Source organism: Microtus oregoni, unplaced genomic scaffold (genome assembly GCF_018167655.1).
Source record: "Microtus oregoni isolate MIOR12 unplaced genomic scaffold, Mior012 000013F_ref0000133, whole genome shotgun sequence".
In the NCBI taxonomy this organism is placed as follows: domain Eukaryota; kingdom Metazoa; phylum Chordata; class Mammalia; order Rodentia; family Cricetidae; genus Microtus; species Microtus oregoni.
The window spans coordinates 132,822-151,867 of NW_024543072.1; the positions used below are offsets into that span (position 1 = coordinate 132,822).

The 19,046-nt window shown below is 51.1% G+C and overlaps 3 protein-coding genes and 1 long non-coding RNA gene across 10 annotated transcripts; 2 read left to right on the forward strand and 2 right to left on the reverse strand.

Moving 5' to 3' along the window:
• Positions 1–57: 57 nt before the first annotated feature.
• Positions 58–5,958, forward strand: LOC121455086 (ubiquitin carboxyl-terminal hydrolase 21). Its single transcript, XM_041662627.1, has 13 exons — positions 58–266; positions 1,075–1,695; positions 2,460–2,519; positions 2,691–2,811; positions 3,017–3,128; positions 3,311–3,466; positions 3,938–4,002; positions 4,196–4,299; positions 4,464–4,550; positions 4,808–4,888; positions 5,100–5,205; positions 5,292–5,406; positions 5,613–5,958. The coding sequence occupies exons 2-13, from the start codon at positions 1,096–1,098 to the stop codon at positions 5,701–5,703; spliced, it is 1,698 nt and encodes a 565-aa protein (XP_041518561.1). The 5' UTR covers positions 58–266; positions 1,075–1,095; the 3' UTR covers positions 5,704–5,958.
• Positions 3,505–6,523, reverse strand: LOC121455087. Its single transcript, XR_005975428.1, has 3 exons — positions 6,414–6,523; positions 5,977–6,062; positions 3,505–4,388 (listed from the first exon to the last, which is right to left on the reverse strand). It is a non-coding gene; the product is annotated as an uncharacterized LOC121455087 (long non-coding RNA).
• A 146-nt stretch (positions 6,524–6,669) lies between these two features.
• Positions 6,670–11,074, forward strand: LOC121455163 (protoporphyrinogen oxidase). Of its 5 annotated transcripts, XM_041662743.1 has the most exons (13): positions 6,670–7,012; positions 7,110–7,204; positions 7,355–7,489; positions 7,637–7,752; positions 7,904–8,036; positions 8,288–8,432; positions 8,539–8,729; positions 9,762–9,822; positions 9,978–10,096; positions 10,174–10,284; positions 10,384–10,533; positions 10,657–10,699; positions 10,889–11,074. In XM_041662743.1, the coding sequence occupies exons 2-13, from the start codon at positions 7,118–7,120 to the stop codon at positions 11,029–11,031; spliced, it is 1,434 nt and encodes a 477-aa protein (XP_041518677.1). In that variant the 5' UTR covers positions 6,670–7,012; positions 7,110–7,117; the 3' UTR covers positions 11,032–11,074. The 5 variants fall into 5 exon arrangements, with proteins under 5 accessions (XP_041518677.1, XP_041518678.1, XP_041518679.1 ...); XM_041662744.1 differs by lacking the exon at positions 10,174–10,284; XM_041662745.1 differs by lacking the exon at positions 6,670–7,012 and having other exon boundaries at positions 7,112–7,204; positions 7,621–7,752.
• A 95-nt stretch (positions 11,075–11,169) lies between these two features.
• Positions 11,170–17,825, reverse strand: LOC121455403 (beta-1,4-galactosyltransferase 3-like). Of its 3 annotated transcripts, XM_041663062.1 has the most exons (9): positions 17,170–17,825; positions 16,692–16,808; positions 16,228–16,396; positions 15,611–15,903; positions 14,839–15,074; positions 13,608–13,798; positions 13,360–13,482; positions 12,023–12,127; positions 11,170–11,942 (listed from the first exon to the last, which is right to left on the reverse strand). In XM_041663062.1, exons 4-9 carry the CDS (start codon positions 15,867–15,869, stop codon positions 11,672–11,674), a joined length of 1,185 nt encoding a protein of 394 aa, XP_041518996.1. In that variant the 5' UTR covers positions 15,870–15,903; positions 16,228–16,396; positions 16,692–16,808; positions 17,170–17,825; the 3' UTR covers positions 11,170–11,671. The 3 variants fall into 3 exon arrangements, with proteins under 3 accessions (XP_041518996.1, XP_041518995.1, XP_041518997.1); XM_041663061.1 differs by lacking the exon at positions 16,692–16,808; XM_041663063.1 differs by lacking the exons at positions 16,228–16,396; positions 16,692–16,808 and having other exon boundaries at positions 15,611–15,882.
• Positions 17,826–19,046: the final 1,221 nt, after the last annotated feature.

Below are 19,046 nucleotides of genomic sequence, written 5' to 3' on the forward strand. Positions count from 1 at the left end.
CGGGCTCACGCAAGCGCCGAGGAGGTGGGTGGGAGGATTCCGAGAGTGGGCGCGCAGGCGCCTTAAGAGATTGTGAAGCCGGTGGCCGGTGGCCGGGCGGCACCAACAAAGATGGCGGTGGCCCTTGCGGCGGGAGCAAGCTGGGCAACAGCTGCGGCTAAAGCTGCAGCCCGGCCCGCGGGGAGGCTGTTCGGGGTTCGGAGGGGGTGGCCCTGAGCTGGAGCTGGACCCCGGCTGGCCTCCCCCGCCGCCTCACCGGGGGACAGGTATTGGCCGGGACCTTATGGCGGGGTGGGGTGGGGTGGAGTGGGGGAGCTGAGGGAGGACGGATCCAGACCCCAGAGGACGTTCATCACAAAGGGAGAGGCTCGCGGTGCCCAGCGAGGCCTGGGAGAACCGAGCTGGAGGAACAGCATTCTCGGACCGCGGGGAATATGCCGCCGGACCCCGTAGCCAATCAGCGGCCTCGGCCTTTCTGCCCTCGAGGGGGGCGGACCCGGGTAAAACCCCCCGCTGTGGTGGGGTGGGAGAGGTGCAGAAATTAGGGGTCAAGTAGTTCGTCCTCCATCTCAAACCATTGCCCCCTGGGCTCAGCTATCAAGTGGGGGCCCAGAACTGGAGAGGGAATGGATTGCAAATCACCCATTTAATCGGCTTCATTTGCAACCCAGAGGGGCAAGGGTTGAGGTTGGAATGCTGTCTTTTGGACTGATTCCTGCATCCAGGGTCCCAGGTCTGGGGTATATCTCACTTGACTACCAGATATGAGGATTTTTAGGAGTTTGTAGATTATAAAAACAGCTGAAATTGGGACTACCACTGGCTTTTCAATAAATCTGTATTCTATAGAGGGGGTGGGGCGTGAAAGGTCAAAATCATGGGCTACTATTCAGTCATTAGTTTATTCAAGGGATACTAAGGATTTCCTTTATGTCAAACATTGCTAAGTTCTGGGGATGCAAGAATTGATTTTATAGACGTGATTCATGCCTTCGGTACATGTAGAAGCCAGCTTGCATAGTAGCCTGTATCATATCTCCCTTACTAATTCAAATGTTGATCCTCTGTTCTCAGGTCCAGCCTGTGGTGTCCACAATGCCCCAGGCTTCTGAGCACCGCCTGGGCAGGACTCGAGAGCCACCTGTCAATGTACAGCCCCGAGTGGGAGCCAAGATACCATTTCCTCCCCGGGCCCGCAGCAAGGAGCGCCGAAACCCAGTTCCTGGGTCAAACCCCATGTTACGACCTTTGCCACCCAGACCATGTCCCCCAGATGAAAGGCTCAAGAAACTGGAACTGGGTCGGGGTCGGACCTCAGGCTCTCGTCCTAGAGGCCCCCTTCGAGCAGATCATGGGGTTCCCTTGCCTGGCTCACCGCCCCCAGCTGTGGCTCTGCCTCTCCCATCCCGGACCAATTTAGCCCGTTCCAAGTCTGTGAGCAGTGGGGACTTGCGTCCAATGGGGATTGCCTTGGGAGGGCACCGTGGCACCGGCGAGCTAGGGGCTGCACTGAGCCGCTTGGCACTCCGGCCTGAGCCGCCCACTTTGAGACGTAGCACTTCTCTCCGGCGTCTTGGGGGCTTCCCTGGCCCCCCTACCCTGCTCAGCATACGGACAGAGCCCCCTACTTCCCATGGCACCTTCCACATGATATCTGCCCGACCCTCTGAGCCTTTCTACTCTGATGACAAGATGGTGAGGACTTGCCAGCACACGTGGGCTCCCATGACCATGTTCCTTTTGCCTTCAACTCTCTTGTCGTGATATGGCTTTCTTGTTCCCTTCTCCAAGTTCCCTTGTCAACCCCTTATTACACCAGTGGACTCTTCTCCTTTCTGAGGCCTTCTAGATATTATTTTGGGTTGTATGTGATTCTTCAACTCCATGTGCCATTCTGGTCCGTAGGGAATTAACTATTTAGAATTCTTCTTTAGGTCCTTAGGCCTGCCCATTTAAGGCAATTTCTCTCCTAGGACTGGGCCTAGACCTAATTAATCCCTGGGTTGAAGAGGGGCGGAGTTAGAGCACCTGGGCTGAGAAGGGGCGGGGTTAGAGCATCTACTGCTACTGTTGCCCATTTCCTGAGCTAAGTGAGCTAAGCTGCTTGCAGTTGGAGCCAGCAGGACAGGGTGCAAGAAGGGGCCACGGGGGCAGGAGGGGGATTTGGGGGCAGTAAAGTGGGGGTGGGGAGCAGCTGGGCAACCATGCCAGTGCTTGGGGAATTGCCTCAGGAGCTGCAGCGCCGGCTAGCTGGGCAGCGGAGTAAATGGGGAATAGGTGTGACAGCCATGGCTGAGTCTGTGGTACACTCAGCTGTGATGGGTTTACTACTAATGAGCAATGAGGTAGGAGGACCAGGGAGGGCAAAAGGGTCTCCCGAATAGGGTGGGGGAGACAGACATTCAGCAACATGCTGTTGAAAGTGCTGTCTAGAAAATGACTGTGCTCTGACCTTCTAGGCTCATCACACCCTGCTTCTGGGCTCTGGTCATGTTGGCCTCCGAAATCTGGGAAATACAGTAAGAGCCATTTTCCTGTTCTTTCCTCTGTAAAGGGAGTGTGAAATGGTGTTGGGGGTGGAGCCAGCCTGCGAGTTTGGGGAAGGCACACAGGAGAGCACTGACCTCTCCTTAAGGCTGGTTGGACCCCAGACTGGAAAGGTAATGGCAGTGTCCCCGCTGCTTCCCCAGTGTTTCCTGAACGCCGTGCTACAGTGTTTGAGTAGCACAAGGCCTCTTCGAGACTTTTGCCTTCGGAGGGACTTCCGACAAGAGGTCCCTGGAGGAGGCCGAGCCCAGGAGCTCACGGAAGGTGGGCAACGTCCTTCTGATTCTTCTGTTCACTTCCCCCTATCCTTTCAGTTCTATACCCCAGTACCTATGGTTCCCAGCCCTTCAATCTGACACATCCATTTTCTGGGTTCCTCCTTTCTAGAGGTTTTCTCTCCACGGACTCTCCTCTTGCATGCTCTTCTAGACACTAATCTTTGTAACCTTCCCCACTGTCACACCAACAGCCTTTGCAGATGTGATTGGTGCCCTCTGGCACCCTGACTCCTGTGAAGCTGTGAATCCTACTCGATTCCGGGCTGTCTTCCAGAAATACGTTCCCTCCTTCTCTGGATACAGGTGGGGAAACTGAGAGGATGGAAGTTCTCTCTGACTGGGGCTGGGGCCAAGCAGGGGCTACAGCTCCATCGTTCGGAGCCTTGAGAATTTCTGCACTGAGGATATAAGGACCCATATTTGGGCAGGGAATACTGTCTGTGGACTAAGAGGGGATCATTTGCTCATATTCTGTCTGGCTGTAGCCAGCAGGATGCCCAAGAGTTTCTGAAGCTCCTCATGGAGCGGTTGCATCTTGAAATCAACCGACGAGGCCGCCGGGCACCACCAATCCTGGCCAGTGGTCCAGTTCCCTCTCCACCTCGCCGAGGAGGGGCTCTGCATGAAGAACCAGAATTAAGGTAAAGGTTGCTCCCCCTTGCTCCTCTCCCCAGTAGCAATCAGTCGTCACAGAACTGAGCTAACTAAAACTGGAAATGTGGGGCCTTGGGGAGACCCTTTAGCATAGAAACATAAATGTTTTGTCAGTACAGGAAAGGACAGAAGGGAGGAGGAGGAGGGAAGCTGAAGGATGCAGGTAGAGGCATAAAATAGAGTTGGAGGTGTCACTAAATTGGGAAAGGAGGGATCTTTTACAATAAAATATACCAATGGGCTTGCAGAGGTGGGATGGCACTTTTCCTTTATAGACTTTTCCTCATCCTGGACTTCCCCAGAAAGTTCTTGAAAGAATTACTCCTTTGACTAGAAATTTAGGGAAGGAGCTGGAATGCAGATAGGGAACAGGGCTCTGGATAATTTCAATGGGTTGGGGGTACCCAGTATTATAACTCTCTCATGGGTGCTCCCTCCCTTCCCTTGATCTGTGGTAGTGACGATGATCGAGCCAACTTGATGTGGAAGCGCTACCTGGAGCGAGAAGACAGCAAGATCGTGGGTATGGAATGGGCAAAACTGGGGGTTTGGGCTTGGGAGAGGAATGAGCAAGGCTGGGTGATGATGGGAAGTGGTTGTAGAGCCGGGTGGTGGCAGTGCTGAAGTCAGAAAGGCAGGTCCAGCAAGGGCAGGATTCCGAGAGAGCACCTTCGACGTCCAACAGTGACTTTCTCCTGCTTTTTGCTTCTATCCAGACCTATTTGTAGGCCAGCTGAAAAGTTGCCTCAAGTGCCAGGCCTGTGGGTATCGCTCCACGACCTTCGAGGTTTTTTGTGATCTGTCGCTGCCCATCCCCAAGGTGGGATTCCGGAGGGTTCCAGGGGTGGATGAAACATGGGTTCTACGTGTGGGTGGGAACCATGTGGGCCTCTAAAGCAGAATTGAAGCCTGGATTATGAAAACATAAAAGATTTAAAAAGAAAGAAATTCAGAACATGCTGACCCTTCCTTCCTTCCCCCCAGAAAGGATTTGCTGGGGGCAAAGTGTCTCTGCGGGACTGTTTCAGCCTTTTCACCAAGGAAGAAGAGCTGGAGTCGGAAAATGCCCCAGTATGTGGGGGTTTACAATGGTGGGAGACACGTGGGAGTCTGTCTGGATAAAAGGAGATGCCTACTTCCTTAGTTGGGAGTAACAGTTACATGTCTGGGTGTGTTAAAGTTAGGGCCTCAGATATGTTGTAGTATGCCTAGGTGGGGGGGGAGGGGCAAAGCAATGAGAAACATACTAAATTTATATGTGAAGTGGGGTGTCAAAAACGAGCTGAGGTGAGAACACATCAACCTAACACTATTTGCTGTTTACTTAGGTGTGTGACCGATGCCGGCAGAAAACACGAAGTACCAAAAAGTTGACAGTACAAAGATTCCCCCGCATCCTCGTGCTCCATATCCTAATCTTGGCGTTCTTATTCCTCTAGGGCATCTCCCATACATTCTGTTTCCTCACCTTCATTGGGTTTTTCTTGAGAAAAACCTGCCACCCCAACTTTCTTTGCCATCTTTCAGGACATGTTGGGGGAATAGAGGGTACTGAATTTCTTACTGCAGCTCCCTTAGAGACCCTCAGCCTCCCAAATGCTCCTTAACCAGGGCTTAGATCTGAATCGATTTTCCACCTCCCGAGGCTCCATCAAGAAAAGTTCAGTAGGTGTAGACTTCCCGTTGCAGCGACTGAGCCTAGGGGACTTTGCCAGTGACAAAGTGGGTGAGTCTGGTGGGGAATGCCCTGCGGCACCTTCAGGGGCGGGGCACAACTCTTGATTGTAGAAACTGACCTTGTCTAACCCGCAGGAAGCCCTATCTACCAGTTGTACGCTCTTTGCAACCACTCGGGTAGTGTCCACTACGGACACTACACGGCCCTGTGCCGGTGCCAGACTGGTTGGCATGTCTACAATGACTCCCGGTGAGCACAGCCTCTTATTAAACTGCCCCATCGCACTGCAGCCCTGGCACCCTCCCCTCCTCTGAGACCCCAAAAGATGAGCTCCTGACAAAGGCTGGGTGGAGTCTCTCCTGAGCGCCACAGGGGTACTCTGAGCTGAGGCCTGTAGGGAGGAGGGGGAACACACAGGAATAACTACAACTACTCCCTATTTCCCTTCTTCGCAGTGTCTCCCCTGTCAGTGAAAATCAGGTGGCGTCCAGTGAGGGCTACGTGCTGTTCTACCAACTGATGCAGGAGCCGCCGCGGTGCCTGTGACACCATCTTGAAGCCCTGGCACCTGTGAAAACCTTTTCAACACCCTTAAGCCCCCAGGCTCCCCATTTACCTCAGAGACGTCTATTTTTGTGTCTTTTTAATCGGGGAGGGGGGTGGTTGTAGCTCCCATTATTTTTTTTATTAAGAAGCACCCTTTCACCTTGTTTCCTGTCCCATGTACAGAGCTCACCAGGCCCTTGACCATGTACAGCCCCCAGACCTCTGCAATCTCACTTTTTGTGAATAAATTTATTAAGAAAAAGTGATGTTCACCTTTATATTTGCGGATAAGAGGGAATGGATATCCAGCATTTGGTTCAATTGGAGCCCAATTCCGTCTCTGAACAGGAGGGGGCGCTCTCAGAACAGAAGGAAAAGAACAGAGATTGAGTAACACTTGTGCCCTAACGGAGTTTTAGTATTACTCGGAAGAAAAACCTTGAGACTTGAAGCGGCGGAGAGGCCTAAAACTAGAGCGCAGGCATTGACATGCCGGGTTTTGCCGGCGAGGGGAACTGCCCCTCGAGAGCAAAGCACCCAAGAACCCCTGTTGACAAACACTGGTTTCGTTGCCGGGTGGCCTTTGCTCCCGTAGGCCCTGACTGTTGCTAACATCAAAGAGCTGTTTATGGAACCACCTCCCCACGGACAGGCCTCCAAGTGTCTCTCTCCAACCAGGGCTCATGGGGCCCTCCCTCCAGGGTTCTCACCACAAGCCTAGGAAGCTTGAGCTGGGGAATGCTAACTCCCAGATTCAGCTTTTCACTGCCTTGGCCCTGGGGAAGGCGGTGCCGGCTACTGCAACTAACTTCGAGTAGGCAAAGAACCGGTTAACCTGGTAGCGGACTCTGGACGTAACTGCAGCTCCGTTGGCAACGTCACTGCCAATCCGGTGTTTTCATTGGTGGATGTATCCAGCGCTCACCAATCCAGAGCCTACTTTCCAGGACCCACCAATCCCGAAGCAGTAAAGCGAAGCGCAGCTGCGGGCGGACTGAATGGAGTAGACGGAGAGTCGGAAGGACCCTAAAAGTTAGGGGCGGGGATCCTAGACTTGAACCTGCTTACCCGCTGAGGCTGGGGAAACCGCGTACTGCAGAATTCTGGTCCCCGGAGGGTTTGAGCTGGGAAGATAGCGCGGGCGTGGGCCTTATCTGCACACCCACAGGAGACACTGGTCCTAGGGCCTCTATATCACTCATTTTCCCTAGTTCCCCCTATCTTGTGGGTAAGTCCTGGCCTCTGAACGAAGACCTCACTCTTCTACCAGCAAGTACACGCGTGCCCTGCCTTAGATGCTCACAAATCAGTAAGTGCCCAGAAATGGGGTACGGGACCAGTGGGAGTTTCTGCAGTTGTAAAACAGGGTGCCTCCGGTTCTGCCTGGTATCTTGACCTTTCCCTAGGCCTTACAATGGGCCGGACTGTGATCGTGCTTGGCGGGGGTATCAGTGGATTGGTCGCAAGTTATCATCTGATCCGAGGCCCCTGTCCCCCTAAGGTGAGTTCCCACTAGAACCAAAGAAAGACTAATTTAAAACTCTTAACATTTCCCATAAAAACTGAATAGATTCTGTTCCGTGGAATGTGAAGTTTCCCCTATCCCTAGTCCCTTTCCCCTGAACCCACAGTGTCTCACTTTTGGCACCAGGTGATCTTAGTGGAGGGCAGCAAGCGTTTGGGAGGTTGGATCCGCTCAGTCCGAGGATCAGATGGTGCTATCTTTGAACTTGGACCTCGAGGAATTAGGCCAGCTGGAGTGCTGGGAGCCCGGACCCTGCTCCTGGTGAGCGTCTTGTGGAATGTGTAGGACCGACAGGTGATTGGGGGAGGGGAGGAGCTTTCCAAAGGGAGAGAGTGGCAGAGGGGAAAGACATTTGTTGGGTCAGTTTTTCCTTAGTGTCTCCTCTTCCTGAGGGCTTGTGGAGAACAGGTTTCTGAGCTTGGCTTGGAGTCAGAAGTCTTGCCTGTCCCGGGGAATCACCCAGCTGCCCAGAACAGGTTCCTGTATGTAGGGGGTGCCTTGCACCCCCTACCCTCTGGTCTCAGGTAATGCTCACTTCCTAACTGTACACTTACCTCTTCCCTCCGCTCCCTGTCAGCCCTTCCAGCCACAGGGGTTAAATGAATGAAAATAATACCCTGGAGCTGGGAAGGTGACTGGGGGAGCTTTCTTTTCACCATGCCTTCCTCCTTGCAGGGGGCTACTCCGCCCTTCACCCCCCTTCTCCAAACCTCTGTTTTGGGCTGGGTTGAGGGATTTGATGAAGCCCAGGGGCAAAGAGCCTGATGAGACTGTACACAGTTTTGCCCAGCGCCGCCTTGGACCTGAGGTGACACTGCTCAGACAGAGGTGGTCTCAACCCTCTCCCCTCCTAAACCAGCTGCTGTATCTAGGGATGTCCTCTTCCCATTACTCGGTGTTGGGAATAAATGCTTTCCTTTCCTTCCCACCCTTTGGTTATAGTGGGAACACCCCCCAACACAAAGTCTCTCCCTTCCTCATTCCCTCCCAAGCAGGGGCAATGGAAATCAGTCAGGGTGGCTTATTCCTTGACCCCTCAGACCCAGTCTTACCCTTAAGGTGGCATCTTTAGCCATCGACAGTCTTTGCCGAGGAGTGTTTGCAGGCAACAGCCGTGAGCTCAGTGTCCGGTCCTGCTTTCCCAGTCTCTTCCAAGCTGAGCAAACCCATCGGTCCATATTACTGGGGCTGCTGCTGGGGGCAGGTGAGGGGAGGGGCATTGGCTCAAGGGGTGAATTATAAAGCCTGAAAAAGTGAGGTGCTTTGTACATGGGGTACTATTTTGATTATACATATTTGTCTCCTTTTAGGACGGAGTGCACAGCCAGACTCCTCATTAATTCGTCAGGCCCGGGCTGAGCGGTGGAGCCAGTGGTCACTCCGTGGAGGGCTGGAGATGTTGCCCCAGGCCCTTCACGACCACCTAACCAGTAAAGGAGTCACCATCTTCAGAGGCCAGCCAGTCTGTGGGCTCAGCCTCCAGCCAGAAGGGCGCTGGAAGGTAGGAGAACCCTCTGGAGTATAGTCAACCTGTATCAGTGTTATTAGATTTGTTGTTGCTGGTGTTGTTATATTTAATATTGCAAAAATACATTTAGCAAAAAAGTATCATATGAAAATGTGCATGACCTGATTTTATACCATAGTCAAATAGGACCTCTGGGGAGGGATGTGGACATCTCTGCTGAATATCCATTTCTTTAAACTTGGTCCAAGACTTAAAAACACGTTTGCTCATGTGACTTCCATCCTAATATTCTGTGGCCCACTAGTTATCATCTCTACACACCTCCCAGTCACACGATTCATAAAGGCGTCAAAACCCTGCAGTATTCCGTGGACAGACCTGCCACCTTTTAATGTCAGTGATAACTTCTTGTCCACAAATTTCTTCTGCTATGGAGCAAGGGGGTGGGGATGAAGAAATAACTTAGCAATTAAGAGTACATACTGCCTTTGCAGAAGACCTGGGCTCCTGTCCCAGAACCCACATCAGGTGGCTCACCACTGCCTGGAATTCCTGCTCAGGGGCTCAGACGACCTCTGCTGGACTCCACAGACTCCTGCACTTGTGTGCACACACACACACACACACACACCCTGTGTCACTATCTTTGAGTGGTTTAACCGGGTCAGGGCTGACAGCATTGGACTTACTGTTTTCTTGCCTCAGAGAAGCTCTTTGGATATTGGCTACCTCAGGTTCCTATGCTTTATGTGTGAACCTTCCTCAAACAGCCCTTATAGATGTGAATAGAAGTAATTCTTTGGAGTGTCTGGGACAGGGAGAGAGGACAGCCCGCCTTCATTGACCATTTCAGAGCATCCACACTGACCTCTTTCTGGTCCACCTTCTGGATTATGCAGAGGATTTTTGTTGTTCAGATGATACTGTCATTCCCAGTCTTCATCCTGGGTCAACACCCAGACTTTCTTGTCTCTTGGGTACCTGGGAAGCTAAGAGTGAGGCAGCAAATCTCACTTACCTCTAAAGTCCTCCTAACACCGTTCTCTCTCAAATGTTATCACTCAGGTGTCTCTAGGGGACAACAGTCTGCAGGCTGACCACATTATCAGTGCTATTCCAGCTGCAGGTAATGGGACAGTCCCTCCCTTCCCTAACCACCAGGAGGCGATAGTGTGCCTTCCTATGCCAGCAGGGCCACACTGGGTTCCTGAGCTGGTCATCCATGAGGGATTCCTATAAGACAAAGCTAGCCTACTATGAATGCCTCTGCCTGATCCCCAGAGCTCAGCAAGCTGCTCCCTGCCGAGGCTGCACCTCTAGCTCATGTCCTGAGTACCATCACTGCTGTATCTGTCGCTGTGGTGAATCTGCAGTACCAAGGAGCTCATCTGCCTGTTCAGGTATGAGGAGGAGGAGGAGGGAGGACACATGCTCAGCAAGAGCCCTTCCCTCCTGATCTACAGACATTTTCCCCCAGGGATTTGGACATTTGGTGCCATCATCAGAAGACCCAACTGTCCTGGGAGTCGTATATGACTCAGTTGCTTTTCCTGAGCAGGATGGGAACCCCCCAGGCCTCAGAGTAACTGTGAGAGAAGGAAACTTTGCTTATAGTGGGGTTTCCAAGGACTCTTCTGTGCCTTAGTGAAGGCCAGGGCAGGATGGCCGATGCTGTGTTTCCTCACAGGTGATGCTGGGAGGCTACTGGTTACAGAAGCTGGAAGCTAATGGTCATGAATTGTCTCCAGAGCTGCTCCGACAGCAAGCACAGGAAGCAGTTGCTACACAGTTAGGACTGAAGGAGCCACCAAGTCACTGCTTGGTCCATCTACACAAGGTGAATTGAGATTCTTATTAGTTCCTCATTGAAAATAAGGACTAATATGTTTATCAGTATGTCAGCCAAACGAGGCCTTGGAAATCAGTAATAAACTTGCCCTTACATCTTGTCTCTCCTTAGAACTGTATCCCTCAGTACACACTAGGACACTGGCAAAAACTAGGTAAGCTGGGAAAGCAGCTGGGCTGAGGAAGTCAGAGCCCAGCTATAACATTCCTCTCATCCTCGAGGCCAGCCTGGTCTACAAGAGCTAGTTCCAGGACTGGAACCAAAAAGCTGCGGAGAAACCCTGTCTCGAAAATTAAAAAAAAAAACAAAAAAAACATTCCTCTCATCCTTCCTTTCCTTTCAGAGTCGGCTAAGCGCTTCCTGACTGCTCAAAGGTTGCCCCTGACTTTGGCTGGAGCTTCCTATGAGGGGGTCGCGGTCAATGACTGTATAGAGAGTGGACGTCAGGCAGCAGTTGCTGTCCTGGGCACAGAATCTAACAGCTGATTCCCCTTCTCCCACTCACGAAAATAAAAGTTGCTGGAACTTGGTTTGTTCTTGCTATTCTGTCAACCTACAGGCTTGTTGGGACCAGGGGTGGTGGGAGAGGATAAAATGTCCTGGAATGCAAAAGGCACAAGCAACGATGAGACAAAGTCCTTTATTAGAAAAGATATCAAAATCCTAGCCCCCTGGGCCAAGACCAGAGGAGCTACTCCAGCACAGGCAGGAAATGCCCTGGAAGGGGCTTCCTCCACCAGACAGCTTCTTGGGAACCATAAATAGAATAAATATTCACAGAGGTCCCAGGAGAAGCCAGGTCACTCTTGGAAAAGAGTGACGTCCATGGACGAGGAAGAGGCTTGGGGTCCAGCCCTGCTCCTACCCCGGGGGCAGGGGACTCCCAGGATTCGTCACATAAAATGACAAGGATTCACAGTCATAAGCCCTGATAGGTGGCCCCTAGAAAGAGGAACCTCCAGGTCTAGAGGAGCCCAGCTCCAGTCTAGCAGTGAGGAGAGGTCCCTGCCCCCAGCCCAGCACTAGTTTAGTCCCCTCACATCCCTCTGAAAGCAGTGTGGAGCAGAGGGTGTGGGGAGCACAATCCCTCTGTTTCAGTTTCATGATTAAAGTGGGCAAAGAAGAGTCAGTGTGAACCGTGGGGAGCTGTGTGGTTGGCAGTAGGCAGAGGGCCAGGCCTAACTGGGGGCCGGCGTTGCAGCATCTCTTGTCGGAAGGCCTGGGAGGAGCCCGGTGGATATCGGGGACCAGAGGACCGAGGACCCCGAGGGTCAGTCCCAATGTCTGCAGTGATGTTGGTATAGAGAGGACCCAGCTCTCTAGCCAGCAACTGGTATGTCAGTGAGTTCATTCCATCTTGTGTCCAAGAATTCTGGGTGCGGACCAGGAGGTCAAATCTGAAGGTTAAACGTTTAAGACTAAGATCTAAAAGGAATAGCCTGGAGTTTGGGGACCCCAATAACAACCCCCTTCCTACCTGTGGGGATTTTCCTCGTTGCCTTTGTCCCCTCTGTGCTTCACCATCTTATAGTGTCCCACAGAGGTGGGTGGTCGAGAGATCTTCATCCCAGCCAGACGTACCCTATGAGAAAAGGGAGGGAGCCTTGGAGGAGCCAGAGTGGAAAAAAAAAACGCTGGCAGGTGAATGAGGAAAGTAAAGACAATCAAGGAAGTGATGACATAGGCCTGCACACAAAGAATAATTACTATCTGTCTGGCAAGAAAAATAAATAAATAAAAACTGCCAGGTACAAGAAGGCAGGAGAAAATCAAATAGAAAGAAGGTAAAGTTGGCTGTACCCAAGTCAGCAGGGCTTAATGCCAGATGCCCGGGGGCCTAAAAGAACTGGCGGAGAGAGATAGGTAACTCTTAGACTTCCTTTCTAAACGGCTCCTGGGAGTTGCCCTTGGAGTCTTGGGAGGACAGAGAAAAGGAGCCATTTTGTCTAAAGCATAGAAATGGCAGACCCTGAGTCATCCACCTCTGCCTTTGGGCTTTAAAGTGAGGCTTATGTATGCTAGACACACGTGACCACTGAACTGCACCCCTAACCCAGCAAGTCTTATTTAGAAGTAGTGTCTCAACTACCCAGCTCCTTTCCAGCTGCTGCCTTGTGTGAAAGAGAAGCGCAGAAGCAGGTAGATGCTCAGGACCTTAAACCAGCCCAAATTCTGAAACATAAAACCAAGGGGTGGAGGTAGTTTGACAAAGAACTGAAAAAAAAAAATACATCTAGAATTTTCAGGGTAAGATTTACACACACAGATGAGAATTCACATAAAGATGTTGTTACAGGGGACAAAAGAGGAAGGGAAGCAATGAACCTGGCATACCAAGCTCAAATACACTGCTCACGAAACTGGCTCCGGGGAGGCTAAAGGTAAGAATGTTTCACAGGCTAGGACATGAGTGGGCATTATGCCAGGTAGGAGCCCCTCCCCCTTTTTCAAAAAAAAAAAGAAAAGATAAAAGTGATTCTGGGCTATATGGAGCAGAATCTTTCTCCTCCGTTCTCACGGAAGCAGTCTCTACATAAGCCTATCAAAATGAAGAGCTAACCTGTCTTTAGGCCCCTTCTTGAGAGCTAGAATTCCATATTTCCAGTTGATCTTACCCCTTTTCCAAAGAATATAACCAACCAGATCTATCTAGAAAAGTGAAACTTGACAGAACGGACAGCAGTGGGCAAAGCCTGACCTGAGTAGACGAAGGTCAAAGGAAAGAATTGGCTCCGTGCAGAACCAGGAAGCTAAAGATCTGTGTTGAAAGACTGTGGCCAGGGTTTGGGAAAGAGGTGTCGTCAGAAGTCTGACCTGGTAGCAATGTCATCATCCTCACCACCCCAGCCCCAATATTCATTGGGGAAGCCGTTCATCTTCAGGTACTGGTCAGGAGTGAGCGCCGAAACCCCACCAAAGTACTGGGGGTACGGGAGGCTAAGGAGAAAAAGATCCTTGTATTTCACAAATTCGGAGCATCAACCCTACCCACAGTTCCCTGAGCTCTCCACCTGCTACAAGGTTGCTTTCCCGGCTTTCTAGTGCTCTTCCATGCCCTCTACCTGTATCCAAACTTGTTCATGGCAACAGCAACATGGCGGGGTCCCCGGGGGTCGCACACATACAGGTTATGATCATTTTCTGGAAGGAGGTCCACGTCATGTAAGAACAAGCAGTCCCATTCTTCATCGCGCAGGGCTTCCCGCACCCCAACATTCAGTAGCTTTGCCCTGTTAAACGTTCCATTTCCAGCCTAGAAGATAATGAAGGGGACCGGGTTCAGCATGGAGAAAGCACTCTGTGCACAAGTGCAGAAGTGGAAAGAGGAAGGATCTAAGCGGAATATGGGGCCAAGAGAAAGAAGAACAAAACAGACAGCTAAGCGTGGCGGTGCCTGAGTGTAATCCCAGCACTCAGAAGACAGACAGGAAGATCTTAGGTAGACTATAAGCAAAACAAGGGCTGGAGATGTGGCTCAGTTGGTAGAGTGTTACCTAGCATTCATTACGCTCTGGGTACCATTCTCAGCACCATATAAAACCAAGCATGGCATCGTGTGCCTGTAACCCGTGTGGGAAGGTAGATGTAGGAGGATCAGAAAAGGTCATCCTGAGCTACATAATAAATTCTTAGGCCAGCCTTGGCTACATGAGACCCTATCTTAAAAAACAAAACAAAGAGGGGCTGGAGAGGTTTAGAGGTTAAAAGCACTTGGCTGTTCTTCCAGAGATCCTGAGTTCAATTCCCAGCAACCATACGGGGGCTTACAACCATCTATAATAAGATATGATGCCCTCTTCTAGCCTGTAGGGATATATGCAGGCAGAATGCTGTATACATAATAAACAAATCTTTACAAAACAAAGGAAAAATCATAGAAAAAATATAGGAGAGTAGGAATACCCTAACATAATACGGAGACAGACCTGACAGAAAAAGAATGGGACTAACAAAGTTGAAAGAGGAAGGCTCCAATTATCTATTGTCTAATCCTTTTACAGTTATCCCACAGACCCATTAGATGAGAGAAGAGGCATTTATTTGAGCTTCCTTAACATCAAAGAAAGAGGAAGGAGCCAGGTGTTGGTGGCGCACGTCTTTAACCCCAGCACCTGGGAGGCAGAAGCAGGTGGATTTCTGTGAGTTTCAGGACAGCCAAAACTACAACACAGAGAAACCCTGTCTCAAAAAACAAAACAAACAAAAACTAAATGAAAAAAACGAATAACAAGAATAAGGTGGAAAGTGGGGACACGTGGTGGATGTGGGGATACCTGGTGGATGTGGGGATACCTGGTGGATGACATAGATGCCATAGGCAAGCTGTTGGCGCTGTAGGAAGGGGTGCAGGTGGTAGAGCAGCAGACGCAGATGGTGCTCCCTGGCACGATGGGGCACAATTATGGCCGTTCGGGAGCGTGGCTCACATTCTGCAGGATGGTACCGGCCCCCTGGTTCCACCCGGGGGTTCCGCTCCACAATCTCTGCTAGTGATGGCACTGGGCTGAAGGATACTGACACAGGACCCACTGTTGGTAGGAAAAGGCAAGTTCAGAAATTGGAGACACGAGGAGAAAATGGGCATCAGAATCTCAGAATACCTCTGGCCAAATAGCCTGATTCAGGGCTCACTTCCCCCAAGGACTCACTCAAAAATCTAACACAGCTTGGCTTTCCCTTCATTAAGACAGCTCCGCAAAGCCTAAAGCTGCAGGCAGGCTCCTTACCTTGGACTACTTACTTTCTTATTTTAGGGTTTATATAACTTTCTCTTGTCCCACACTGAAGCTACAGGAGAAGAGCAAAAGGACTTCTACCTAATAAAGCCAAGACTCATCTACAAGAGAAGTAATTCCCACCCTGGGGCATAAAGATGCCATAAAATGGGCAGGCAGTGAAAAGCTTGGGACCCAAGAGCTTAATCTAACCTCTGAATTCACAGTCCACTCCATCTCAACATGAGCCCAGCTTAGAATACATTAACCTAAGTCTCTATACACGCCTGTCCAAGGCTCCCTGCCCCCTCACCTTGTTCTCTTCTTCACCTTCTTCCCTTGGTACTCACCTAAGAAAGGAGATCTTTCTGGACAGTAAGGCAGAGCTTGAGCTGGAGGAGCCCCCGCCGCGACAGGGGCTCCAGGCAGGTGACTGAGGTTACTATAGACATCGCGGGGATGAGAATAATCAAACGTTGGGCCCTGATCTCGACCAAATAGGGCACTAAGGCTTCGGAAGCCCCCAAGTGACAGATACATCATAACCGCCAGCTGGGAGCCCACAAGCAGGGCCAGTGTGCATGGCCTCTCCAGTAGCCTCCGCAACATCCTGACTTGAGGGCTAGGGAAAGTCAAGAGATTTCTGGAAGCAAGCAGGAAGGCGGAGAGCAAGGCAGCGGAGACATCAGCGGGTAGAGATGAAAGCGGTGCCGGGAGGAGGAAGAAAAAATGGGCAGAGAACAAAGTCACAAAAAGAACACTGCTGTACTCAAACAAGGAAGAAAAACCAGCCCAGAAGGTAGCCAGTCATTACCAGTCCTTAATACAAGTCACTAAAACTCGTTTCATTTTCATCCACGGCACCCACTTTCGGTCTCCACCCTCAAGAAAGCTTACATCATTCAAGTCCCAAGTCCACTTCAGAACTCTTTAAAACCCAATCTTACAAAAGAAGAGAGAGACGCACCTGTGTTCAAGCTGTCTTCTTCCGGATCATGGGGTCTCCAGGAGGTCCCCGGGGAGCAGAGAGGGGAGGCATTATCTAAAATTGGAACTGCCACAGAAGACAGAAAAGGGCATTCCAACAGCCAGTGTGGGACCAGCGGGGACAGACGTGATCAAGGAGAACCAGTGACCTGTACAGCAGAGTTCACAATCAGGAAGAAACAACTTTCCCATCATGGAGAGTGCGGGAAAGTCATTGGAAAAAGAAAAGACGCCAGGTCAAGTCTCAGGCTCCCTGCGGCAGAGGGGCAAGTGTCAGATCTGTACCTAACTCTGTACTCCAACAAATTTGTTTGGGGGGTGGGGGTCAGGAAAATGAATGGAGGTACAAAAAAAAAAAACTATTCAAGAGGCAAGAGAGTCGTGACAGGACCTTGGCGTGGCCTAGAAAACATTGGAAACAGGTTCTTTCAGTTCTTCACGTACCAGGGAGCGCCTCCGCAGGTGCAGGGTGCTTGACCACCTGGGAGCTGCAAGCAAGCAACCCCGGAGCGAAGCCCAGAGAAGGGTGGGGGTGGTGTCCTTGTCCACCTCGCTCCAACCCTAGTGGGGGTGGGGAGGCAAGCTCTAGGTGAGGTGAGAAGTAGGGAGCGAGGGCCAGGGCAGACTCGGCCCAGGACACCTGGGCCGGCTCACCTGGAAGGGCGTGGTCAGCGCTTTGCGCGCGCGGGGGATGGGGCTTAGAACCCCATTCTTTTCGGGCACGCCCATCCCATCTCAGTCTCTTGTGTCTGTCCCTACCGTGCAACGTGAAGGCACCGGCCCGCGTCCACATTTCCACCCGAGACCCTGTCTGTGCTCAATCTGGTTTTGCAGCCTTTACTCAGAACTTCTCCTCCCCGCCCCCCGACCTCCCGATCCTTTCTCCGAGGACTCTGTCTCCGAGGTTCCAAGCCCACCATACCTGGTCTGCTCCCCGTCGTCACCGCCGCTCGGACAACCGGGCAGGTATTGCCGCCGCCATCTTGGAAGCGGGCGCAGGGGGCGGGGCCCGCGTCACGGGGCGGAGCCTCTACGGGCAGGCGCAGGGGCCCAGCAGCGCCCGGCCTGTTAGCCCGGGAGCTGGTGACCTGCACCGCTGAGAAGCTCGCTGGTGTCTCGGAGGAGTCCCAGAACCCCGATCTTCCTCTCCACCTCACAGTCTCCTTGCGGGGCTCCACTGCTCACATCGGAGCACAGCAGCTCAAAGCCCTTGTTTCTCAGTAAGGCTGAGAACCAGTTTCTGGTGCATCGGACGTTCTCATCCCCAGGGCGCGCTGAGCCTTTTCCCAAGTGTGTCAATGGCGCCCTCTGTAGCCTAGTGATACTTAGTATCGAAGTTGTTATTCTGTGACAGGCATTTGTATCCCCGTAGTTAGTTAACAGGGAAGGAAAGCACGTGGACGGAAAAGCAGCGTCGGCTCTGATGTAAATACGCTTTCCTAAGTATTAGACTAAAATGAACGCTACGACTATGTGCAAGATACTTAATCCAGTGGCGTCTACCAGACCATAGTTTATTATTTCTTAAAAACGAATGTTCATAAAAGGAAACAATAAAAAGCCAATTACTTACGGCTTTTGCCCTAAAAAGTGCAGTCTCCTCTGTGTGTGTGCGTGCATGTGCGTGTGCGTGCGTGTGTGTGTGTGTGTGTGTGTGTGTGGTGGGGAGCTACAAACAACATAGTGCAATGATCACGATGACTCAAAAGGACACCTCAGCAGCCGGTGGTGTTGCACGCCTTTAATCTTAGCACTCGGGAGGCAGAGACAGGTCGATCTCTGTAGTTTGAGGCCAGCCTGGTCTCCAGAGTGAGTTCCTGGATAGGCTCCATAGCTACAGAGAATCCCTGTCTCGAAAAACCAAAAGAGAAAAGAAAAAGAAAGTACACCTCATTATTCACATGCGGCAATGCTGGCAAGCTTCTCAAAGGTAGTCAGTCATGTCTAGTGGGAAGCCTGAAGGACTTGTCTGTAGCATATCTTGCTTTAAACATTGTTTTCACGAAAGTTACCTTACAACTCAGTATAGGTGAGTGACCTGAGCGCAAACTCTGTCTTGTCTAGTAAACAACTCTTGGAGAAAAACAAAGCCAAGTATTTGTCTCCATTTTCTCATTCAGTTTTATAGTCATCTGTAAACATGAGCTCGGTAAAGTCAATTCCTTCATCATTTAAGCACTATAAACAAATGTTCCCTTTGTATATGACTATTAAAAAAGACTTTGGGCTGGGGGAGGTTTCAAGACTGGGTTTCTTTGTGTTACCCTGGAACACAAAGAACGTCCTAGAACTCGATCTGGTCTCCAACTCAGACCCACTTGCCTCTGCCTCCTGGGATTAAAGGTTGTGCAACCACCACCTGGCTAGGCTCTCTTTTTAACTAGATCTTATCTTTGGTGGCCCTATCTTGGTACTGCCAGAAAGAATCCTGCCAAGCCAGATAAGCAAGAATTGTACCACCCACCGTCCCCACGCTTTCTGATCGCCCCCATCTGCCTTCAGCAAGAATCCTGTCAAGGCAGTTCACCAAGTACCCCTCTGTTCTTCATGTCATTTTGAGGCTGAATAAAGACTAATTTGACTCATTGTCAGATTTCCTAACCCTGTTCTTCCTGCTTCCCTCATCTTTTTTCCTTTTACGATCATTGTGAAGAAAGTCTCTCCAACCAGCTGGATGATGATGATGCACACCTTTAGTTAGTCCCAGCACTTGGGAGGCAGAGGCAGGCAGATCTCTGTGAGTTCGAGGACAGGCACCAAAAGCTACAGAGAAACCCTGTCTCAAAAAAAAAAAAAAGA

Bases quoted from the DNA above. Each gene is read 5' to 3' on its own strand.
- LOC121455163 (XM_041662743.1), top strand. From the start codon at position 7,118: ATGGGCCGGACTGTGATCGTGCTTGGCGGGGGTATCAGTGGATTGGTC. The intron at 10,285-10,383 runs GTGAGAGAAGGA...GTTTCCTCACAG, and splicing joins CCCCAGGCCTCAGAGTAACT to GTGATGCTGGGAGGCTACTG. The intron at 10,700-10,888 runs GTAAGCTGGGAA...CTTTCCTTTCAG, and splicing joins AGGACACTGGCAAAAACTAG to AGTCGGCTAAGCGCTTCCTG.
- LOC121455086 (XM_041662627.1), top strand. From the start codon at position 1,096: ATGCCCCAGGCTTCTGAGCACCGCCTGGGCAGGACTCGAGAGCCACCT. The intron at 1,696-2,459 runs GTGAGGACTTGC...CTGACCTTCTAG, and splicing joins TCTACTCTGATGACAAGATG to GCTCATCACACCCTGCTTCT. The intron at 5,206-5,291 runs GTGAGTCTGGTG...TCTAACCCGCAG, and splicing joins CTTTGCCAGTGACAAAGTGG to GAAGCCCTATCTACCAGTTG.
- LOC121455403 (XM_041663063.1), bottom strand. From the start codon at position 15,869: ATGTTGCGGAGGCTACTGGAGAGGCCATGCACACTGGCCCTGCTTGTG. The intron at 15,075-15,610 runs GTGAGTACCAAG...TCCTACCAACAG, and splicing joins AGAAAGATCTCCTTTCTTAG to TGGGTCCTGTGTCAGTATCC. The intron at 13,799-14,838 runs GTATCCCCACAT...ATTATCTTCTAG, and splicing joins GCATCTATGTCATCCACCAG to GCTGGAAATGGAACGTTTAA.